General features: G+C 39.3%; 1 protein-coding gene across 17 annotated transcripts in view; it reads right to left on the reverse strand.

Moving 5' to 3' along the window:
* The window catches only part of RBM26 (RNA binding motif protein 26), a 105,209-nt gene extending 95,512 nt beyond the window's left edge, over positions 1-9,697 (reverse strand). For all 17 annotated transcript variants that reach the window (XR_011163276.1, XR_011163275.1, XR_011163273.1 and 14 more), the window contains exon 1: positions 9,541-9,697. Coding sequence is in view for 9 of the 17 variants with exons in the window: in XM_069062655.1 (XP_068918756.1) it covers positions 9,541-9,611 (71 nt within the window). In the remaining 8 variants the exon portion in view is untranslated. The remainder of the gene's footprint in view (positions 1-9,540) is intronic.
* Positions 9,698-20,606: the final 10,909 nt, after the last annotated feature.

Genomic DNA, 20,606 nt, shown 5'->3' on the forward strand with positions numbered 1-20,606 from the left:
AAAAACAACATAACCCTGTCAGTAGGTATTCATCCCCCTTTTACAAATGAAGAAACTGAGATGTGGAGCAGGGGATAAGTATCTGAGGTAGGATTTGAACACAGGTTTTCCTTCTCTCTGCCAAGGTCAACACCCACCTCTACATGTGCCCTTGATGCCAACACCTCCCATATCTTTAGCCAATTAGCAAATTTTCAAACTCTAATGGTTCGTTCCCTACTGCCTCTTAAAACATGTTCAAATCTCCTCCATCTTTAAAAGACCTTCATTCAACCCTAAGCCCTTTAAGCTACTATACTATCTCCTACCTCTATCCAGACCAACTCCTGGAAATAGTTATCTACAATTCTTGCCTCCACTTCTCTTACTCACTCCTCAACCCTCATCAAACAGGCTTCCAACCTTATCACTAAAATATAACTGCTTTCTCCAAAGCAGTCTCCAATGACATCTTAATTACCAAATCTGATGTTTTTTGTGGTTTTTTCCCTCATCTTTCTTAACCTATTTGTTAGAAATTGACTGCTGTGATTGACACTCTTTCCTCTAGTGTAATCTCACCTCTCTGGGTTTTCCCGACACTACTCTCTCCTTGGTACCTAACTATAAATGATCCCCCAAGGTTCTATCATGGGTCCTATTCTCCCTCCATATGCTCTCCCCTGGTCACCTTATCAGTTTCCATGGATTATCATCTGTAAGTAAATGATTCCTAGATTGACACATCCATCCCCACTGTCTCATCACCAACTGCCTACCAGACATTTCAATCTGGATTTCTAATAGACATCTTAAACTAAAAAAAAAAAAAAAGTAATAAGAGTAAACAGCTATTCTAGGATTTTGGCTGTGAAATGAGGGAGATATTGAACAATACCTTGAAAAGACAGTAGGTGCTAGCAGGAGTTTTTTAAGAATAAGAGAGACCTGGGCAACAGGGAAGAAACCAGTAAAAATGGAGAGGCTGAAAATTATAGAGGAATGTTGAAGCAACCTCCTGAGGAAGACAAGGACAGATTATGGCCATCTCTTCATCAGAGAATTGAAAAAAATATAGTGAGAATGGGGAATGATGTCAAGGGATTGTGAGAAGAGCAAGCTCCAAGTGAATACTGAGATAAAGGCAAACCTGGCCACTTAAAGCCAGCTGTAATTGCTGAAGAAATAGATTTCCCTCAAATCAAGCTCAAAATAAGGATTAGAGATGATCATAAAAGATAAGATCATTTTAATTATAGCAAATTGAAAAAATGATGAACAAAATTACTGCATTTTGGATTAGGGAAGCTGATGACTGGGGGGAAAAAACCTTTGCATCAAATATCTCACATAAGGGTCTTATATCCAAGATATATATATATATGGAACAAGTCAAAAATAAGCCATTTTTCAAAGGATAAGGCCAAAGGATACACAAAAACATTTCTCAAAAGAAATGGAAACTACTAACAACCATTCAAAAGATGGGTCTAAATCACTAATTGATAACAGCAATGAAAAGCAAATCAATTCTAAATTTTCACCTTACGATTTAGCTCTGGTTTTTTTTTTGGGGGGGGTTCTGTTTTTTGGAGGGGAGAGGGCAGGGCAATTGGGGTTAAGTGACTTGCCCAAGGTCACACGGCTGATAAGTGTTAAACGTCTGAGGCTGGATTTGAACTCAGGTCCTCCTGATTCCAGGGCCAGTGCTCTATTCACTGTTCCACCTAGCCGCCCCTCACCTTACAATTTTGAAAATTGGCTAAGACAGAAATAGAAATAGTCAATGTTGGGGACTACATAAAGATACAATGATGGGAACTGTGAATAGGTTCAACAATTCTGGAAAGCATTTTGCAATTATGCTAAAAAAAAAAGTGCCTAAAATGTCGTTATGTTGTTTGCCTATAAAATACTCTCTAATTCATAGATTCCGTGGTGACACACCTCCAAGGATGTCAAAATCATATGAGAAGAAATTGGAACCAGGGAAAAAATTCCCAGTGACAATGTAAAAGAATAACACAAAGCTGAATGATGCATAATTATGGTGCTCAAGCTTGGCCAAGGAGAAAAGATGAGAAAATTCACCTCTCTCCTTTCTTGCTAATACCAGGAACTACTAACATGGAACACTGCATATACTGGCAAAATATCTGTTAGTTTTGCCAAAAATTTCATTTCCTCCTTTTTAAAAAAAAAGACTGGGTCACTGGGGGGGGGGGGGGGGGAGTGGAGGATATTTCAGAGTGGTGGTAATATAAAAAAAAAAAAAATCAATTTTTTGAATGAAGCCAAAATCTGCCTATATGCTGTTCCCACCCATTACTACTGGCTCTGCCTTCTTGAACCAATCAAAGTAAGTTTAATCTTTTGAACACGATAGCCATTCAAATACATAGAGAAAGCTATCATTCTCCTCCCTATGACAGTCTTCTGTTTTCAGTCAGTCAACAAGCAGTTGGCATTTTTATTACATGACAGGCATGAAGCTAAATGCTTGAGAGACAAAGAAATTTTTTTTAAAAACCCCAACTCATCTCCTGCCCTAGAGGGCAGGGACTCCCTTGGGAATGTGAGTAGTTCACATTCTAATGGCAGAAACAGAGAGAGAGACAGAGAGACAGAGACAGAGACAGAGAGAGAGAGAGAGAGAGAGAGAGAGAGAGAGAGAGAGACAGAGAGAGACAGAGAGAGAGAGAGAGAGACAGAGAGACAGAGAGAGAGAGAGAGAGACAGAGAGAGAGAGAGAGAGTGTGTGTGTGTGTGTAAAACTAGGTATGTATAAGACATATACCAAATAAATGAAGTTCCTCTAAGAGGGGAAGATGCTAGTAAGCTGGAAAGACAGGAAAACACTTCCTGAAGAAGGTAGCATTTAAGCTGAACTTTGAAGTCAGGGAAACTAAGAGTGGGAAGTAAGAAGAGCATTCTAAACATTGGGAACAAAGTAAAAGGCAAAGAAAGGTACAATCCACAACAGGTAGAATAGTGTCCCTGAATCAGAGAATGCATGGAAAGAAGTGAAGTCTAAGCTAAGATTAGAAAGGTAGGAAGGAGCTAGAATGCAAAGAACCTTAAATGCCTAATAAAACTTCAGAGTTAGTCCTAGAAGTAATAAGGAAACACTAGAATTTAAAGGGCAAAGGTGTTAATCATGCTTCTCCCAGCCTCTATTTGGAAGTTGATTTTTGGTTTTGCCCAAAGGTAGAACAGAAGGTTCTTCACAACTTTAGACAAGTAGCACATATCTGGCACATAATAAACATAACTTTTATTTGCATAGAGATATACAGATATAGATATGTTACTGGAGGTGTTCACGAAGATTCAGGATGATTATTCATGAAGAGATGCTATAGGGGTACAAATGTTGGCATGAGGGCAAGGCCATATCAGTATTCTCCAAACTGTTTTGATTACATACATTTACGAGTAAAAAATCTTTTAAGTGCCCCTGATGTTTATATTTAATTATTTATAAATTATGCATATGTCCTACTCTACTAACAATACATTACAAAACTAAAAAAATAAACATTTAAAATATATGAGATAAAGAGAAATGATCCTACAGTCAATAAGGAGCTGACTAGGGGAGAAACATGGTCTGACCTGTGGTTTAGGAACATCACTTTGGCAGCTATTATAAGATGGACTGGAGTTAGTGAAGTGAAACATGTCAAAGAGGTGAGCCTAATTCTAACCCATATTCCTAATCTCACTGGACAGCACTCTTTCCATCTCATACTCTGCAATCCAGTTAAGCTAGCCTTCTATTCTTCACACAGGGTACACTACATCTCCCATACCTTTGCACTGACTATCCTTGCCTAGAATGAACTCCAACTCAAGAGTCCCTCTCTTCCCTTGAAATGTAGCTCCAGCACCATCTTCTAAATGAAGCTTTTCCTGATCCCTAAAAGTGCTGGGGCTCTCCCTCCTAAACCAGGTGGTATTGCTACTCTGCATATTTTGCATTTATTAACTTTATATTTAAACTGTATATATTTTGATTTGTACTTGTCTCCCCCATTAAAAAGCAAGCTCCTTGTGAGCAATAATTTCTTCATTTCTTCCTAAGTACTGAACATGTATTTGTTAATTGATTGCTATTACAATATTATAGGTGAGAGATAATAAGTGCCTAAATAAGGATAGTGCTTATTAGTGTCAAATTTGAGAGATGTTGGGGAGGTAAAAATGACCACACTTGGCAAATGAAGGGACATGAGTGGTAAGAGAGAGTGAAGAGTCAATATGACACCAAGATTACAAAGAAAAATTGGTATGTTCAGGGGGGTTTTGGTTTAAGGGAAAGATAATATAATTAAAATATCATCTGTGAGTCATGATGCTTCATGTGCATGCTCTTCCTGTATAATCTTCCAAAAATGAAGGCAAGATGTGACTCTTTCTGGTCACTCACCACCCTCACAAGGTGTTACCTTATGATTGGCTCAAGCACTGAACTTCTCCAGAGAGAAAGATATTAACTTGTGTAGTAAAGGGGAAAAGTGGGCTGGGGATTAAAGTAGCTGTGCTTTTACTGGAGGCAAACCCTGCAACCATCATAAGGAGGCAAAGATGTAATCTATCTTCCCATCTTCTGATTGATTAACCACACATCTCTTGAGGTCAAGCCACGGCCCACTTTATAGACCACAGGATTATATTACCTCTCAAGTCATTTCCAACTCAAATTTTAATATTTCAAGAAAATACCCCAAGAAATGTACAGTAAAGTGCTGTGGGGGTGGTAGCTGGAAAAGGGTTATAGAGAGATGAGGAAGTAAAGGTGGCAGTTGTATAACTAGCCTTGTACAAAGTTGAGCAGCAAAATGGAGAAAAATTTAACGTTAAGTTCCCCCACTATTATTTGATAGTTTTGAAAAGGCTAGCAACAGCCATAAAACAAGAAAAAGAAATTAAAGGCATAAAGACTACCATTATTTGCTGACAGTATAGTTGGAAAATCCTAGGGAATCAGCAAAGACACTGAGACAATACCTTCAGCAAAGTTTCAGTCTACAAAATAAACCCTCAAAAATCAACTGCATTTCTATGTAATAATAACAAAACTATAATAGAAAAGCAAGTTCCACTCCAACTAACTGCAAAAATACAAAAGATATCTGGGGATGAATCTATGAAAGCACACAAGACTTGTACGGATTCAATGACAATAAAATTTATTTTTAAAATAGCTAGGTAAGTAAATGAAGAGATGAAGAAAGCTAAAGAAAAGTTCTTGTCAGTGTTTTTTATGATGAATATTTGAAAACATCTACAGAAAAAATCAAGGAGTCAATGGAGAACATAATTTATGTAGTCAGGTTACAGAAGAGATGGAAGAAGGGAAGGAGGACAAATTTTAATTAAGCACATACTATGTACCAGGCACTATGTCTTCAAGCATTTGACAATATTATCTCATTTGAGCCTCATAACAACCCTTCTAGATAGGTGCTAACTATTATTCCTAAAATATCACACAGCTAGTAAGTATCTGAGGTCACATTTGAACTCAGGTCCTCCTGACGCTAGGGCCAGCACTCTACCCACTCAGTGTACCACACAAAGAAAAGTATAAGCTCTGGAAATCAGGCAAGATTGACTACTTTTGAGACAAGAATTATCATCATAGCACCTTGTAGACTAGCTACCACACTAACCACTATATAATATATTCTGTTATGTTTCCTTAAACAAAGAACAAGAAATCAATACAGGTGAAATCAAGAAAGGTGTAGTAACAAGAAAGGTAGAAAGATACTAATAATGTCTCTCTGTGCCAGGTGCTAAAAGATACAGAGGCATAAATAAAAGACTTAACAGTCTCTGACGTCAAGGAGCTTACTTTCTATTGAGGGGAGAAAACATGCACATATATGCATTTTACAAAATATACCCAAAATAAATACAAGGTATTCTGTGGGAGGCTAGGAAATCAGGACATGCCTCTCATGTAGAAAGGGACACTGGAGTGAGCTTTGAAGGAAACTTGGATTCTAAGGGTGAAGTGAAAAAAAAAAAATGCATTCCAGAGAAAGGGGATAGCCTGTGCAAAGGAAGAGTATGAGGAACACCAAGACCAGTGTAGATGGACCAGAGTACTGGAAGGTGAGTAATGATTAACAAGGCTCAAAAGTAAGTTGCAACCACACTATGAAGAGTTTTAAATGCCAGAGGGGTTTATATTTGATGCTTGAAGTAATAGGAAACCAGTGTTAACTGATCCAAGAGTAATATGGTCGGACCTGTGCTTTAGGAAAATTACTTAAGCAGTGGAAGATACGACTGAAAAAAGAGAGAACTGAGGCAAGATCAATTAAGCAGTTGATTACTACAATATTCTAGGTGAGGGATGATCAGGGTCTGAAGCAAAGTAGTGGCAGTGTGAGGGGAGAATAGGTGATAGAAATTGAAGATGTGGAACTGACATATCCTAAAAGGTCACCTAAGGTCAGGTGCTTAAAACATATAGTCCACATTAAATATCTGTTGAACTGAATTTAGATAGAGGGCAATTTTATGGTAGTGAAAAAGGTGCAGTAACAAGAAAACAAGAAAGATACTAATAATGTCTCCATACAATTTCTCAGGTTAGGATCTTGAAGAACTCTTGAAGAGGGGATGACTACCTCCAGGGCCAGCCCATTCCACTTGTGTATAGCTTCTTTGGGAATTCTTCTTTACACTGACCCAACTTCCTGGTTCTGTTCTCTAGGGTCAAAGAGAACAAGTCCACTTCTATCTAATAGCCCTAAAAATAATTGAAGATAGCTATCATTGCTCTTGGGTTTTTATTTTTTCCTTCTCCAAATTAAATAAATTATTTTAAGTTCCTTGAACTTTTCTTTGCAAGTCATGGTCTTCAGGACTATCTTGTGCCTGTGCTAGGACTATCCTGTATCCTGTGCTAGCTTCTCAAAGCTCTTCCTAAAATTAACACTGCAAATTGACCATGCACAATCAATTTTTAGCTGTCATGGCACAGTCAATTCAAATTGAGACTGCAATCTGCTAAAAACTAGCTCTTTCTCCTTGGAACACTTGTCTAGATTCATAGCCCTCATCCTGAAGTCAGAAAGTTTCAAGTTTTTGAACCCAAGTCTAAGTCTTTATATTTACCCCTATTAAATTTCATTAACCCATCTAAACTGTCAAAACACTAAAAACAATTTTTTTTAATTAGGATTTGTCATTCAACAAGCATTATACTGTACCATAACGTAGAGTCAAAAGGCCCAGGTTCTATCACAAAGCAAGTTTTGAAACTGAGCAAGACACTTAACCTCTCTATTTCAATTTCTTCAAAACAAGCTATCAGCTCTAAAATTCTGAAAGTATCACATATAGCATATTTAAAGATATGAAGAACCAGAAAAAAAATTTTAATTCTGTTAATAAAAAAATCTGAGTAGAAAAAGCCTCAATTTAAAACTTTTTAAAAAATCTAGGCAGTGAGGGGGAAAGAAAATTCTTCCCAAAAAATGTCTTCTTGTTGTCTTTAAGGCCTCTCTATGTGGAATTAAATATTAATTTAAAAAGCAAAACAAAACCAACCCTTTGGAAAATGGATAAAAAAAATAAGGTAAATTACAAGAATAAAATAGCGTAAAAAGTGGAAGTTTAAAATAGCATTAAAAAAAAAAATCCAACCTAGCATTTTCAAATAATTTACAACCTGGTTACACACACACACACACACACACCAATTACCATACCCAAATACAATTATATTCAGACAATAGAAACTTTTAATTTTACTTTCAAACTAAGCCTATACTAATAGTCCAACATATGCTTCTGATAAGAGTCCAACCTCTAAAGCAAGTCTCCCTACCTTTGTGGGTTTTGATTTTTTTAATTCTTTTCTTCCACAATAAAGACACAAATCTATACAAAATATGGTACCTATCAACACACATGTATCCATACAAACACATATATCTATGCACAGAACTATATTAACAGGTATCTGGAGACAATCTTGGTAAACTTGGGTAGAAAATCACTCCTATTAAAGAACAAATAAACAAGGCATCCAGTCAAAAAGGACCAATAAGATGGAAGGATGATCAATTTTAGTAAGGACTCAAAGTGGGCAAAAATAATTCTAGGTCAACACTAAAATACATCTCAACCATTAACAAAAACAATGACTGCAGAGGCTTAGTAGCATGCAGCTAAGAGTTTATATTACACTTGGAAAATATAACTTCTATGAGATTTTTAAAAGTATAGGTAATTAATAATTTTTTCTTTTACTAAGTCAGGAACAAGGGAAAATTTGTAAAACTGACAGAACACCTGAAAGCATGTTTGAAAAGGGAACTAGTCAGTACTTAAGTTGGCATCTTTTTTACATCATTGTTTCTAACATTATTCATGTGCTACATACAGCACATACCCTCCATACCCCTACATTAAGTGCCATGTCTTACCTAAAAGGGTACTTCTCCCAGTACCCAGAACTATGTAAATATGTATAATAAGCACTAAATGTTAAAGCAACAGAAGTTGTATGAATAAGCTTAAAGGTATTTTATCTGTCGATAGTTAAGATCTCTGCTTTTAAAGGGGGGAAAAAAAGCACTAAAAAATACCTAAACTGTTTAAGACATCTCATTACTCCGTAGACCAATAATACCAACATTAACAGTGAAAAATCTTGTATCTTGCAATTGTTTTTAACCCTGCCTGAAAGGGTTTCTATTATTTTATTTTACGACACACAATTCTGACAAACACTTTGTTCAGTGCTGGTCTCTCTACCTTTTAGATTTTCAAATGAGCATTTCTTAAATTTAAATATTCTTTCTTACCTAAAATACTCCAAAACACCAACCGCCCATATTCAGCCTAAATGTAACAACCAAACACCGCCTCCCCCCCCTCCTGGAGAAGGAAAGGGAACGGTGGAGAGCATCAATAGGTGAGAGAGCAGGGTCTTCTCCAGGAGCTGTAACCTACCTGTTACATCTGCTAGCCAAGAAAAGAGGAGGGGTCAATGGCAAAGGAGAGACGTGGCCTTTCAGCAGGCATGACAACCTCGGAATTGAGGAGTCGAAGCCCCTCTCCCCCCGCACTTCATTTAAGGATTGTAACCAGTCAGGACGTCAGTGTACAATGGCTGCGGGAAAGGGGTGGGGGCAGGAGGTGGGCTCGGATTCCCCACGCAGGGACAGAAAGCACAAGAGAAAGGTAACAGGGAGGAGAGGGGGTGGTTGCGTGTCGCGGGGGAAGGGGAACGGCAGGCGTAACGGGAGGGACCCAGGAGGAGGGCCCGGACACAGCTCGAAGGGCTTAGTTAGGAGGTAGTTCGAAACCTCAGGAGTCACATGGGGCACGGGTGGGAGTGGAGGCGGAAGGCAGCTAGGTGTAAGAAGCCCGGACCTGGCGTAGCCTGGCCTGGCCTTCTCTCCCCTCCCCCCCCACCCCCTGCAGAATCCCGGAAGAGATAGCGGAAAAAAGCGGCAGTGGATGATGTACACACACGGTCACGCGTGTCTCAGTTCCCCCCCCCCCAAAGGAAAATAATCCCCGGATACTCACATAGGCTCGAGGGTCTTGCTGAGCCAGGATTTGAGCGCTTCGAAGTTTTCGATGATCATTTTAGAAACCATCCACTGTGGCCCGCGGCCCGAGTCTCTCCCTCCCTGCCTGCCCACGCCAGGACCCCGTCGCCGCTGCCCCGGCCCCCGCCGCCTCCCCCCTCCGCGCGCCGCCGCCGCCCGCGTGGGCCGCGGTGGGCGGCGCCGGTGGCAGAATCCCGCGCGCCCCGCTCAGCGAGAAGGCACGCGGGGCGCCACCCGAGGCCGCGGGCACCTCGGGGTGCCGTCCGTGCTCCCCTCCCCCCTCCCGGTCCTCTTCCCTAGCCCAAGCAGCCCCTACCCGGGGCGGAGGCAGCGGCCGAGGCGGTTTCCCTGGGCCCTCCCCCTTCCCGGTTCTGCGCCCGGCGCTCCCCGGGTCAAGAAAAGGGACGCGCGCGTAGCCCTGTGCAGCCCTCCCCGCCGCGGGGGCTCCCTGGGTGGGGGTACTGACAAAACGGAGGAGGCAGAAGAGAGGAGGACGAGGGAACGCGCGAGGATTCAATGGAAAACGATTCTGGGGGGCTCCCCGGCTCGCAGCACCCCCAAGAAGATGGCTGACGCCAAACCTCGCGAGAGGTGACCAGATCTCGCGGTGACTGCCGGGGGACCCGTGGGGAGGAGCTAAAGTGTGGGGCGGTGCCGAGGGAGGGAGCGTGGGCTGCCGAGCTGCTTCGTGGGGCTGCTTCTTTCTGAGGCCCGCTGGGGAGACTTGTTGTTTGCGAGCCTCCGGGAGCTGTTAGCGGGACCTCGCGGTTCTCCAGGAGATGGGTGACGCGTGCGGGGCCGGGGAGGACGACAAGCCGCCACCACCGGCCCCAGCCTGGGTCTCTGGCAGTGACAGTGGGGCCTGGGCCCGGCCCCTTCCGACCTTACCATGCCCACTTCGGGGCTTTTGACCCTGGGCAGCTGAGCTGAGGCCGGCCCTGAGGGAAGCCGGGAAGCCTGCTGGGTTCTCAGGCAGCCGTGGGAGACTGGGGAGCTTCTCTCGGCCAAAGCCCAGGGGAAAAAAAGGTGTTTGTTTAGCTCTTCCCTCCATGCACCTTTAGGGCCCTTTAGTGACAGGGCTTATTTTAAACAGAAAGAGAAACCGCTGGTACAGGGGTTACTTTAGCTGTAATAGGATACTTACCCTTCTTTTGTAGGACATCAGATCACCCCTCCCTTAATTCGACGTATTCATGACATGCACGCTGTAAACGTCCAACAAATGTCATATGGATTGAATTGGTTTTGTTTTCCATCTGGTATTTTGAGAGCCTAGGCGAAATTATTGGAAATGACTGATAAAATGGTCAGATTGAACAGTGCACAGACTAATGAATCTCTTTATTTGCAAATGCAATATCTAGGCCAATCTCTTTTTATCAGTTCCCTGTCTGTTCTTTGGAGATACCTTTGGAGATATCTCAACTCAGGAAGAACCCAATTCATCCACGTTTTTGCAATGCTCCAACCAATACCCCTGCATGTCAAGATTTACCTTTCCACTGCTTAGTAACTAGCCATGTCTTTGTAGATTTACCAAAAATATGAAAAACCTAAATGAACAAATAAAGAAACAGATAATCTCAGGAAAAGAAATTGAGAGAACTATGAATGAACTGTCAGAAGGGGAGGAGGGGAACCTCCAGGCCAGATAGAAATTAATTCAGGCATTTTAAAAGCAGTTAACACTTATGCTATAAATAAAAATTTTTTTAAAGAAACAGAAGGCATTCTCTTGAATTCCTTTAAAGGAATAAATATGATCCTGATATCCAGACCAGGAAGAGACAAAGCAGAGAAAACTTCAGACTGATTTTATTACTTTTAAAGAGTTGCTTAATGAAATTAGGATTTAGCACAAAGCCTGGTGCATAGTAGGCACTTAATAAATATTAACTGAGGGACAGATATTGATGTTTTGCAAGACTACATGTAGCAATGCATCCAGAAAATAATTCTTTATGATCAAATTGGATTCAAATGAAAATATAAAAAGTTTTCACAGTTAAACATCTAAATTACAAAAACCACATGACTTTCAATAAATGAAGAAAGACTTTTACAAAATACAGTACTCATGTTTAAAATGTTTAGAAGCAAAGACATAAAAAGATGCTTTAATATGACCAAAAGTATGCATCTAAAATCAATAGCTAGTATTATTTGCCATGGAGAAATACTAAAAAGCTTCCCCAGTAAGAGAAAGATAAGTGTACCTTTTGTCTTCACTATTTTAAGTAATTCTAGAAAAGTTGGCTAGAACAATCAGATGAAAAGAAAAATGTATAAATTGAAACAATAATAGCTTCAGTAAAGTAGTGGGATACAAAATAAATCCATAAAATATCACTATTTCTATGTAGCAAAAACAAGATCAAGGAAAAAATAATAAAAGTCCCATTGAAATAACTGCAAAATGTCAGGCAATCTACCAAAGCAAAGTCAAGACAAATAGTTTAAAAGTTGAAAGTGAGAAATAATTGAAGCAATAGTTGTTACTTATTGGTTGGGCTATTCCAATATAATAGAAATTACAAGAGTACCAAAATCAAACTACCAAGGGGCTACTTTGGAAAAAAAAAAAAAAGGAATGGAATCTAAGGCAAATAGTAGGGGGGGGGAAGTAGAAATTAAGCGACCACAACACTTATGTGATTATGTTTTAAAGTAGTATAATCAAAATTATTTGGTAATGGTTAAAAACTAGAAAAGCAGATCAGTGGAACAGATTAGATAAAAAAGAATCAGAAATAATTGAACTCAATGTCCCAGGATTCAATAAATTCAATAATATAAATGATTATAAGCTCCTTGAGGGAAGGGACTGCTTTTTTTCCTCTTTTTTGCATCCCCAGTGCCTGGCACCTGGTAGGCCCTTAATAAATCTTTATTGATTGATTGATTTGGGGAAGAAATACACAATTAAAAAGTACTGGTAAAACTGGAAAGCATGTTTGTAGATTTAGACCAGCATTTTATACTAAGTCAATGGTCAATAAATATTTATTAAGCACTATGTGCCAGACACTGTGCTAAAAGCTGGAGATAAAAAGTTCCTACTCTCAAGGATCTTATGATTTAATGGGGGAAAGACAACTTGAAAAAGAAAGTTGAAAGAGGAGGTCAGGGTAGGGTACCCAGTGGGGGACATAGAAAAGCCAAATGAGTCCAAAATTAGTGCAGCCAGAGAAGCCAAAGAAGTCCAGAATGATTGCAGCCAGGTGGGAAATAAGGAATACCACAAGAAGTTCATAATGGACACAAGACCTAATAATTAAAGATCATACCATTTGAAAAATTTTGTTTTTTTTAGAAGAGGATGAGATGAGGTACTTTTTCACAGCAGTGGCTATGAAGAAGGAGTTTGGAGAAAAGTTTTTATCAAAAAAGCAGTGATCACAAACGACAAAATAAGTAATTTCAATTACATGAAATTTGAAAGCTTTTGAACAAACAAAACCAAATCAGCTAAGAGAACAAAAGAAACTTTCAAGTGAGAAAAAAAATCTTTGCATAGAATATGTCTGATAGTTTAATATCCTAGATACAGTCTACTAACAGAAATATGTAACCAAGAGCCATTCCCCAATGGATAAGGGATCAAAGGATACACACAATTCTCAAAAAAAAAAAAAAGCTACAGACTCTTAACCATATGAAAGACTAGTCATAGGAATTCTGAGACTTTGTCTCTCACAGCAAATCGACAAAGATGACCAAAGATGGAAATATTCACTTTTGAAATTAATTTGGCACAGAGGCTAGACCACCTAAAATGGCATTAGTCACTTAGAAGACACTAGGGACCTTCTTCAATATAACTGCAGGACTGGAGCATTCATGGACATTATACATTGGCCCACCACTTGATTGCAAGCAGATTTTTTTTTCCATCCCTTTGGCTATGTAACTTGAAAGTTCAGTATCTTTAAAACAGCCTGGTTCAAAAACCCAGGTGTTTTTTTAACAGCATTCCTGTGTTAGGTTAAAGGGTTTCACTTAGCCAGTGAGACCTTGTGATAAAGGAGAGGACCTTCTTTTATTCCTAGAGGCAAGACCCTAAGAAATGAGTCTGGAACTTTGGCCTTTTTCTTCATTATTTTCTGTTCTAGGTGCAGGAATTGGAGTCTCCAAACCTGGTATGGGAACTTGAGCTGCAGGGGATCTGGAAGTCCAGGAATCCAGGCCAGATGTTGCAATCTAATAACAAAGCCCTGAGAAGCATGAGTCCAAAGACACTAACCAGTATGGACTTTGACTTGAATTTGGCGGAACTAATGCAGTGTAGGAACTGAGCTAAACTGTGAACCTAATTTCCAAAAGACCTGGGGGTAGATATAGAAGAGATTATGCCATCCCCTGAGAGGTGTTGGGGGCCGGGGGAAGAGAGAATGTTTGTATATTTCTCTTTTTTTTTTATCTTAGAAATAAATATATCTCTTTGTAAAAGCTAATCCATTGGAGGGTTTTTTTTTGGTTTGTTTTTTTGCTTTTTGGAGGGGGGAAGGTAGGGCATTTAGGGTTAAGTGACTTGCCAAAGGTCAAAGGGCTAGTTTTTTCGTGTTGATTGAGCCAAATTTGAACTCAGGTCCTCCTGACTCCAGGACTGGTGCTCTATTCACTTCGCCACCTAGCCACCCCAGCTAAAAGTGGTTAAATGGAATTGCAGCGCTAGTTATTGGGAAAACAGGGGTAAAAACATTCAAAGGGGTTTAAAAGCTATGGCAAACATTCCGAGGGGTTTCAAACCTATGACAGAAAAAAGAGATTCCCAACTCCCTCGGGGCACCAGATAATCCTGTAGCAATAAAATGTTAATGAGCCTGGCCAGGAGAGAATGAGGCCAGAGCAAACAATATCACCTAAAGAACTGTAGAAAGACTTGGCACTATTGGTAAAACTATAAATTGGTCTAACCATTCTGGAAAGCAATTTGGAATTATTCAAAGAAAGTAAAATGTCTGTGCCCTTTGATAGAGAAATAAGGCTAAGCATAAGAGCCAAGAAGGCCAAAGACAGAAAGAAATGTCCCAATTGCACCAATCTGTCCATGACAGTACTTTTTGTGATAACAAAGAAATTGAAACAAAATAGATTCCAATCAATTGGCGAATGCTAAAAAAAAGTTGTAGTACATAAATATAAAGGAATATTTGCGTACTATAAGAAAAAATGAATTCAGAGAATTATGCCAAGCCTTATGGATGCAAAGTGAAGTAGAAGTAAAAAAAAAAAACACTATATACAATTACTATAATAGCAATGTAGGTTATAAGTACAGAAATATGAAACAGTGTTATGTAATTATTGATGAGGTATGGGCTCTGGGAACCCCCTTGAGCTCTCCTTGAGTCCTAGAGGTACAGGCTCTGGGAACCTCCCTTGGACTCTTGATTAAATCATCCCATTTGATGAGGCAAGTCTGTTACTAGACTTCCCACCCTTGAACTGGCCTAGCCCACCATTGTTTGTGGTCTTCAGGTGGCTTCCCACCCTTAATCACTTATTGACCTCATTAACTCCTCCTGAAGACCCTCCCCAAACTCCTCCTCTAGACCACCCCTAGATTCCTCCCATGACCTTTTGTATATAAGACCCCATCTCACACCATGTGGTGTGAGAGTGCCATGGAAGAGTGAGAGCCCCATAGAATGCCATAGAAATAGAAGGACCTAGCACAGACTTACTGTGTCTAATGCAAGCAAATTTTTAATAAATTTTACTTTTCTTTGGCTGAGAAGACTTGAGTCAATTCATTTGGCAGGACCCTTTGTGTTGGTATTTTGGGGTCTCCAGAGCAACCCTAACCCTCTTAGTGGGTAACCTCTTCAATTATAATTTTTGATCTTGGTCAAAGAGAAGAGTTATTCTTCTCTCCCTTCATAGAGCGCAGGGTGTTATAAATGAGCAACTAGATGACACGGTAACCAGAATTTTGGACATGGAGTTAGGAAAACATGAATTCATAATCCTGCCTTAGAAACTAGTTCTGACCATGATCAAGTCCCTGGAATTCTATCAGCCCATTTCCTCTTAAAATGAGGGAAGTTAGATTCGATGGCTTTTAAGGGCCTTCTCTAAATCTATGATCCTATAGCCATTACCTATATTCTCAGATTCTTTTAATGTATTGATAATTTTGCTTAACTGCTTTCTTTCCCTTTTTTTTTTCTTTGTTACAACAAATAGTTCAATGGAGGAATAGGTAGAAACTGAACTCTCAGCTCCTTCCACTTTGTTTCTGCGGCTCTGCCTGGTTTTAACTCCACAGAACAGGATGTCTCTATGCCAGGTATACCTGGTATCCTTACTGCACCCCCGCCCCATTTCTTATCTCTTTTTTATGTGTTGTTTTTCCCATTAGATTGTAATGGAATTGTAAACTTGATGGCTTGGACTGTCTTTATTGATTGTATCCTCAGTGTAGTGGTGGCCCATAGCAGATGCTTAATAAAAGTTTATTGAATTGTATTGGATAGGGTAGGTGGAATGAAATAAATAAAATAAAAAGCAACAGATCCACAGTCAATAAACATTTATTAAATGCCTGCTGTAGGAAGACACTGCACTAAATGCTAGGGATACAAAGAAAGACAAAGACAGGAGTTTCTAATCTAAGGGGTAAGACATGACAGGCATGCAAGCAAACACCTACAATCAAGCTACATGTAGTTAAATAGGAAATGATTTTTAAAAAGAGAGAGAAAGCTCTGAAATTAAGAAAGATTAGAAAAGACTAATTGTAGAAGAAGGTGGGATTTTAGCTGGGATTTTAAGGAAGACATTTAAATAGAAATTTATTAAAAAACTAATATTTTAGAAATTCAAATTCATTGTTACCTATATTCCTGAAAATAAGAATCTATTGGCCACTATACTATAATGAAAACCCAGATTTAAATTCTCAGTTGAATGTTCAATGTATCTCTCACCCTACTGGTCTTTCTATAAACTCTAAACTTTGTAGCAATTAAACTTCAACTGAAACTACTAGAATTAATTCACCTATAATAGCTGTGGTATACCTATACTCTACACTACCTCCCAGTTAGATCTCTGGTGCACATCTGCACCAGAAGGAAGCTTAATTTTGGATGGTTTCATGAATTTCCTCTCCTATCTGAACATCCTTCGTAGGGAACTTTAATGAACAGTATTCTTCCTCTGACATGACAACCTGGAAATAGGTCATAGGGACCTGGTCAAAACTTTAAAGTTTTAGTGACAATGACTGCAACATGACCTCTACCAGTTCAGTCTTGTGTCATATGTGCTGATAACTCTATAAAGTAGCCAAGAGGTTTATTATAAGTCACTCTACTACAAACTGCAACATTTTGTTATAAAAATTTTGTGCATTTATCCATATGGCATTTACCCTCAATTTTTCCTCACATATCTAATACAGCAAAATCACTCAGCCAATTACTTTATAGAGGAATGAGAGGTTGATCAACCTGACTTGCATTGCAATCAAAGTGGCAGATGAAGAAAGCTTGTTATCGTAAATCCAGAGAATCCTTAGACATAGAGGACCAGACCTAGCCATCTGCTTCCAGGTGACCCTCCTAGAATTTAGCACAGATCAATAGGTCCTTTTCCCATCTTTCAAGTGATAAACAGACTTGGCCTACTAACTAAGGTTACCCCTCTCATAATGTATTCACACTCTGTTAGAGATGTCATTGCTATGATAGACTCACTTTGACCTCAAACTATCCTCCCCACACCCACCCCTGTTAATGGCTTGCTTATGTAGCCAAAGTCCTTCTTAATATGGTTCTTTAAAAGTGACACATTGGGTGGCTAGGTGGCTCAGTGAATAGAGCACCGGCCTGAGTTTGAGGAGTTTGAACTGAGTTTGAACTGAGGAGGACCTGAGTTCAAATCTGGCCTCAGACACTTAACACAAAAACTGGCCATGTGACCTTGGGCAAGTCACAACCCCAATTGCCCTCCAAAAAAGCAAAAATAAAAGTGACACATATTTGTGGGTGTGCATATGTGTATGTATACCCGTACACATACCTACCTGATGTTTCCTTTTTACCTGACCAACCATTGGAGAAATAATCCGAAGCAATGAAATTTAATTAAAAAGATTATCAAGGTAATTAATGAGGAAAATTCTCCCTTCCCATGCACAAAGGTACACACTGCCCCAAATCCTCAAACCAACAATAGGATAGGGAACCTGTCACTTTTAGGGTTTCAACTCAGCTGAAACATATCTTTTCCTCATTAATTTCCATTTGTTTCTTCTCAAAGAGCTTCTGACATAATTTGCTAGGTTCCTTTCTCCACAGAACTAATGCATTGGCACTGAATTTTCTGCTAAGCTAGTTATCCACTGGGATTCTGTTACTTCTCCCTCACAAAGAGTGTGTACAATTCTTTAATGGACCAACCTATGACTTCAGGGTTATTTCAGCTCTTTTATGAGACAGACTCAGAGCCACATGCTCAGTCAGCATGGCAAAGAGTACTTTAAATTAGCTCTATCTTTTCCAGTCTTCTACTCCTCCTTCATCAAGAACTCCCCCAGGTTTCTTGGTATTTAAGTTGTAGCTAAGGTCCTTTCAATTCTTACCATGTTCCTTGTGGGATGGAAGAAAAAGCAGTCAGAGAACTGCTGGAGTTAGAGTCAGAGAATGTGACTGCTACTTACTGCTTGTATAGCCTGCCACTGGTCAGTCATCTCTCTAGGCCCAAATTTCCTCATGAAATATGAAATGTGGAGTTGGACAAGACAATCTTTTAGGAAGGATCCCTTCCAGCTCCAAAGCTATCGTCCTATGATTCTCTGGCCACTAGTGACAGAATCATGTGAATTGTCCTAGAGCTTCACTTAGCAACTACAGAGAAGTAGAGTGATCTGGTGTTTGTTATTCTGCAAAACTGTCAGTTTAATTAACTGACTTTCCAATACTCTTCTCTCAGTTAAAAAAAAAAGAAAATCACATCACAGTATATAGGTAGAGTATATAGAGCACATCATAAACATCATCAATTTCTTCCTCTCTTCTCCAAGAAGAGTGATTCTGTGGACCCAGTCCTTCAAAAACCATGTACTTCCATATGGAAGTTACTTCACTGAGCTTTAGGATTACACCCTGCAGCTGAGCTGTCCCAACCCCTCTTGACAATTGTACTTACATAGTGTACCCAGACACTCTGGCCTGCAGTTTTAATCTTGAACTTATAGATGGACCAGGCTGGCTATTAATGTTTGAAACCCTTAATGATTCAGGCTCTATAGATGGTGTCTAGTCCCTCAGGCATTGCAGATTATTAGGCAGTAAAGAAGTAGCCTTTGGATTTAGATCTCCCTTGTTTAGACAAAACTAAACAATTTCATTTGACTTCCCTGGTCTTCCAGAAGTTACCAACATGAAATTTTCTCTTTATTCAAACTATGGCCTAGACTCTCTTCACATTAACCATATTCTGATTACATCATTCCATCTACAACTGTTGGACCAGCCCTTCTCAGAAATTTGTTAGCGAACTCTATTGCTCCTATCCCTCGATTCACCTCACTATGGGCAACGGGTGGTTGTGATATATTGACATTGTAAGGCCTTGGACATTCTCTGGGGTGATTTTGTAGCTGGGAGATTATCCAGTTTTCCAAAATAATTGCCAACTACAAATAACCACACAAAAACATGTTCAAAATCATCACTAGTAAGAAAAGTTCAAATTAAAACAACTCTGAGGTTTCTACCATGCTCTATGCAAATTGGCAAAGATGAAAAAAAATGAGAAGTCATCTATAGAAAGGAGCTATAGAAAGACTATTTGCCCACTGTTTACATTATTGGTGGAAATATGAAGTGGTAACTTCTTTTGAATAATTTAATGATCACTTCTCTTAAATAATTCAAATCTCCCTCAGAGAGGAATGGGCAAGATTACAGAGATAGCCATCCACATCTCCCTGTGCACCACAATTGGAAACCCATATGAACATATAATCTACATGGGCAACAAACATATCCTACATGTCAAATTAGTGCTTGTGCTTATTGGGAAAGAATTATAGTGGGGTGCTAGGCCAACAGTTTGCTCATACTCTCATACCAATGACCAATGTCAATCACAAGATGACCCCAGAGTCTAATAGATTCCTCAACTACAAAGTACTAACATCTTCAAAAAGGTCTCAGTAGTCAATACAGTATACAGACTCTTTAGCTATTTCCCAGGCAGCCCTCCCCTAAAGAAATGATAGGGTGGTTCATCCAGTAAAAAAAATTGGTTCACCTAGAAACAAATATTTTAATTGAATATTATAGGTTCTATCCAATGTAGTAGTAAAATTGCAAAGAAATAATGAAGTTTTAAAAGACCTTGCCAAATGCAGGTTAAATGAAGTAGGCTACATCAAAGTATACAATTGCCTCCTACAGTTTAACTAGACTAATGTGAACAATAAAGCTTCTCATGATATGCAATTAAAGATCTTGGTCTCTACTCTTTGACTGTTTTAAGCTATTTGGCAATCTGGTAAAGTCTATGAATCCCTCCTCAAAATGATTTAAAATCAAATTCATAGGATTACAAAGGAAATCAAACATATTGAAATAGTTATTAAAATATTAAAGAGAATAAGTTTATGGGCCACAGTTTAAAAACCCCTGCTTTGTAGGATGTGATAGAAAGAGGTAGCAAGTAGAATTGAAGTTTAAGAGCTAACACTAATAATAGTGTCATGTCATATTTAACTTGAATCAGGACTGACAGTTAACAAAAATTTAAGTGCCTATTATGTACTATTGACTATGCTGCTAGAGAGAAAGAAGAATTCAAATACAAAGAATGAGATAATCCCTCTTTTCAAGGAGTTTATATTCTATAAAGAAAGGAAAACTTACTGTGTTTCCCTGATAAAAATAAGCCCTCCCCTTACTGTGTAAGATTCCTCTAAAATAAGCCCTCCCCCGAAAATAAGCCCTATTGAGATTGCTACTGTAGTGAAGGTGATCCCCTGCGCTACACGCTACATTACGGTACCCTCTGTATGCACCGTCCCCCCCCCCA

This window comes from Petaurus breviceps, unplaced genomic scaffold, assembly GCF_028583685.1.
Source record: "Petaurus breviceps papuanus isolate PSGF00001 unplaced genomic scaffold, PetGlider_PUasm1.0 90491, whole genome shotgun sequence".
NCBI lineage: Eukaryota > Metazoa > Chordata > Mammalia > Diprotodontia > Petauridae > Petaurus > Petaurus breviceps.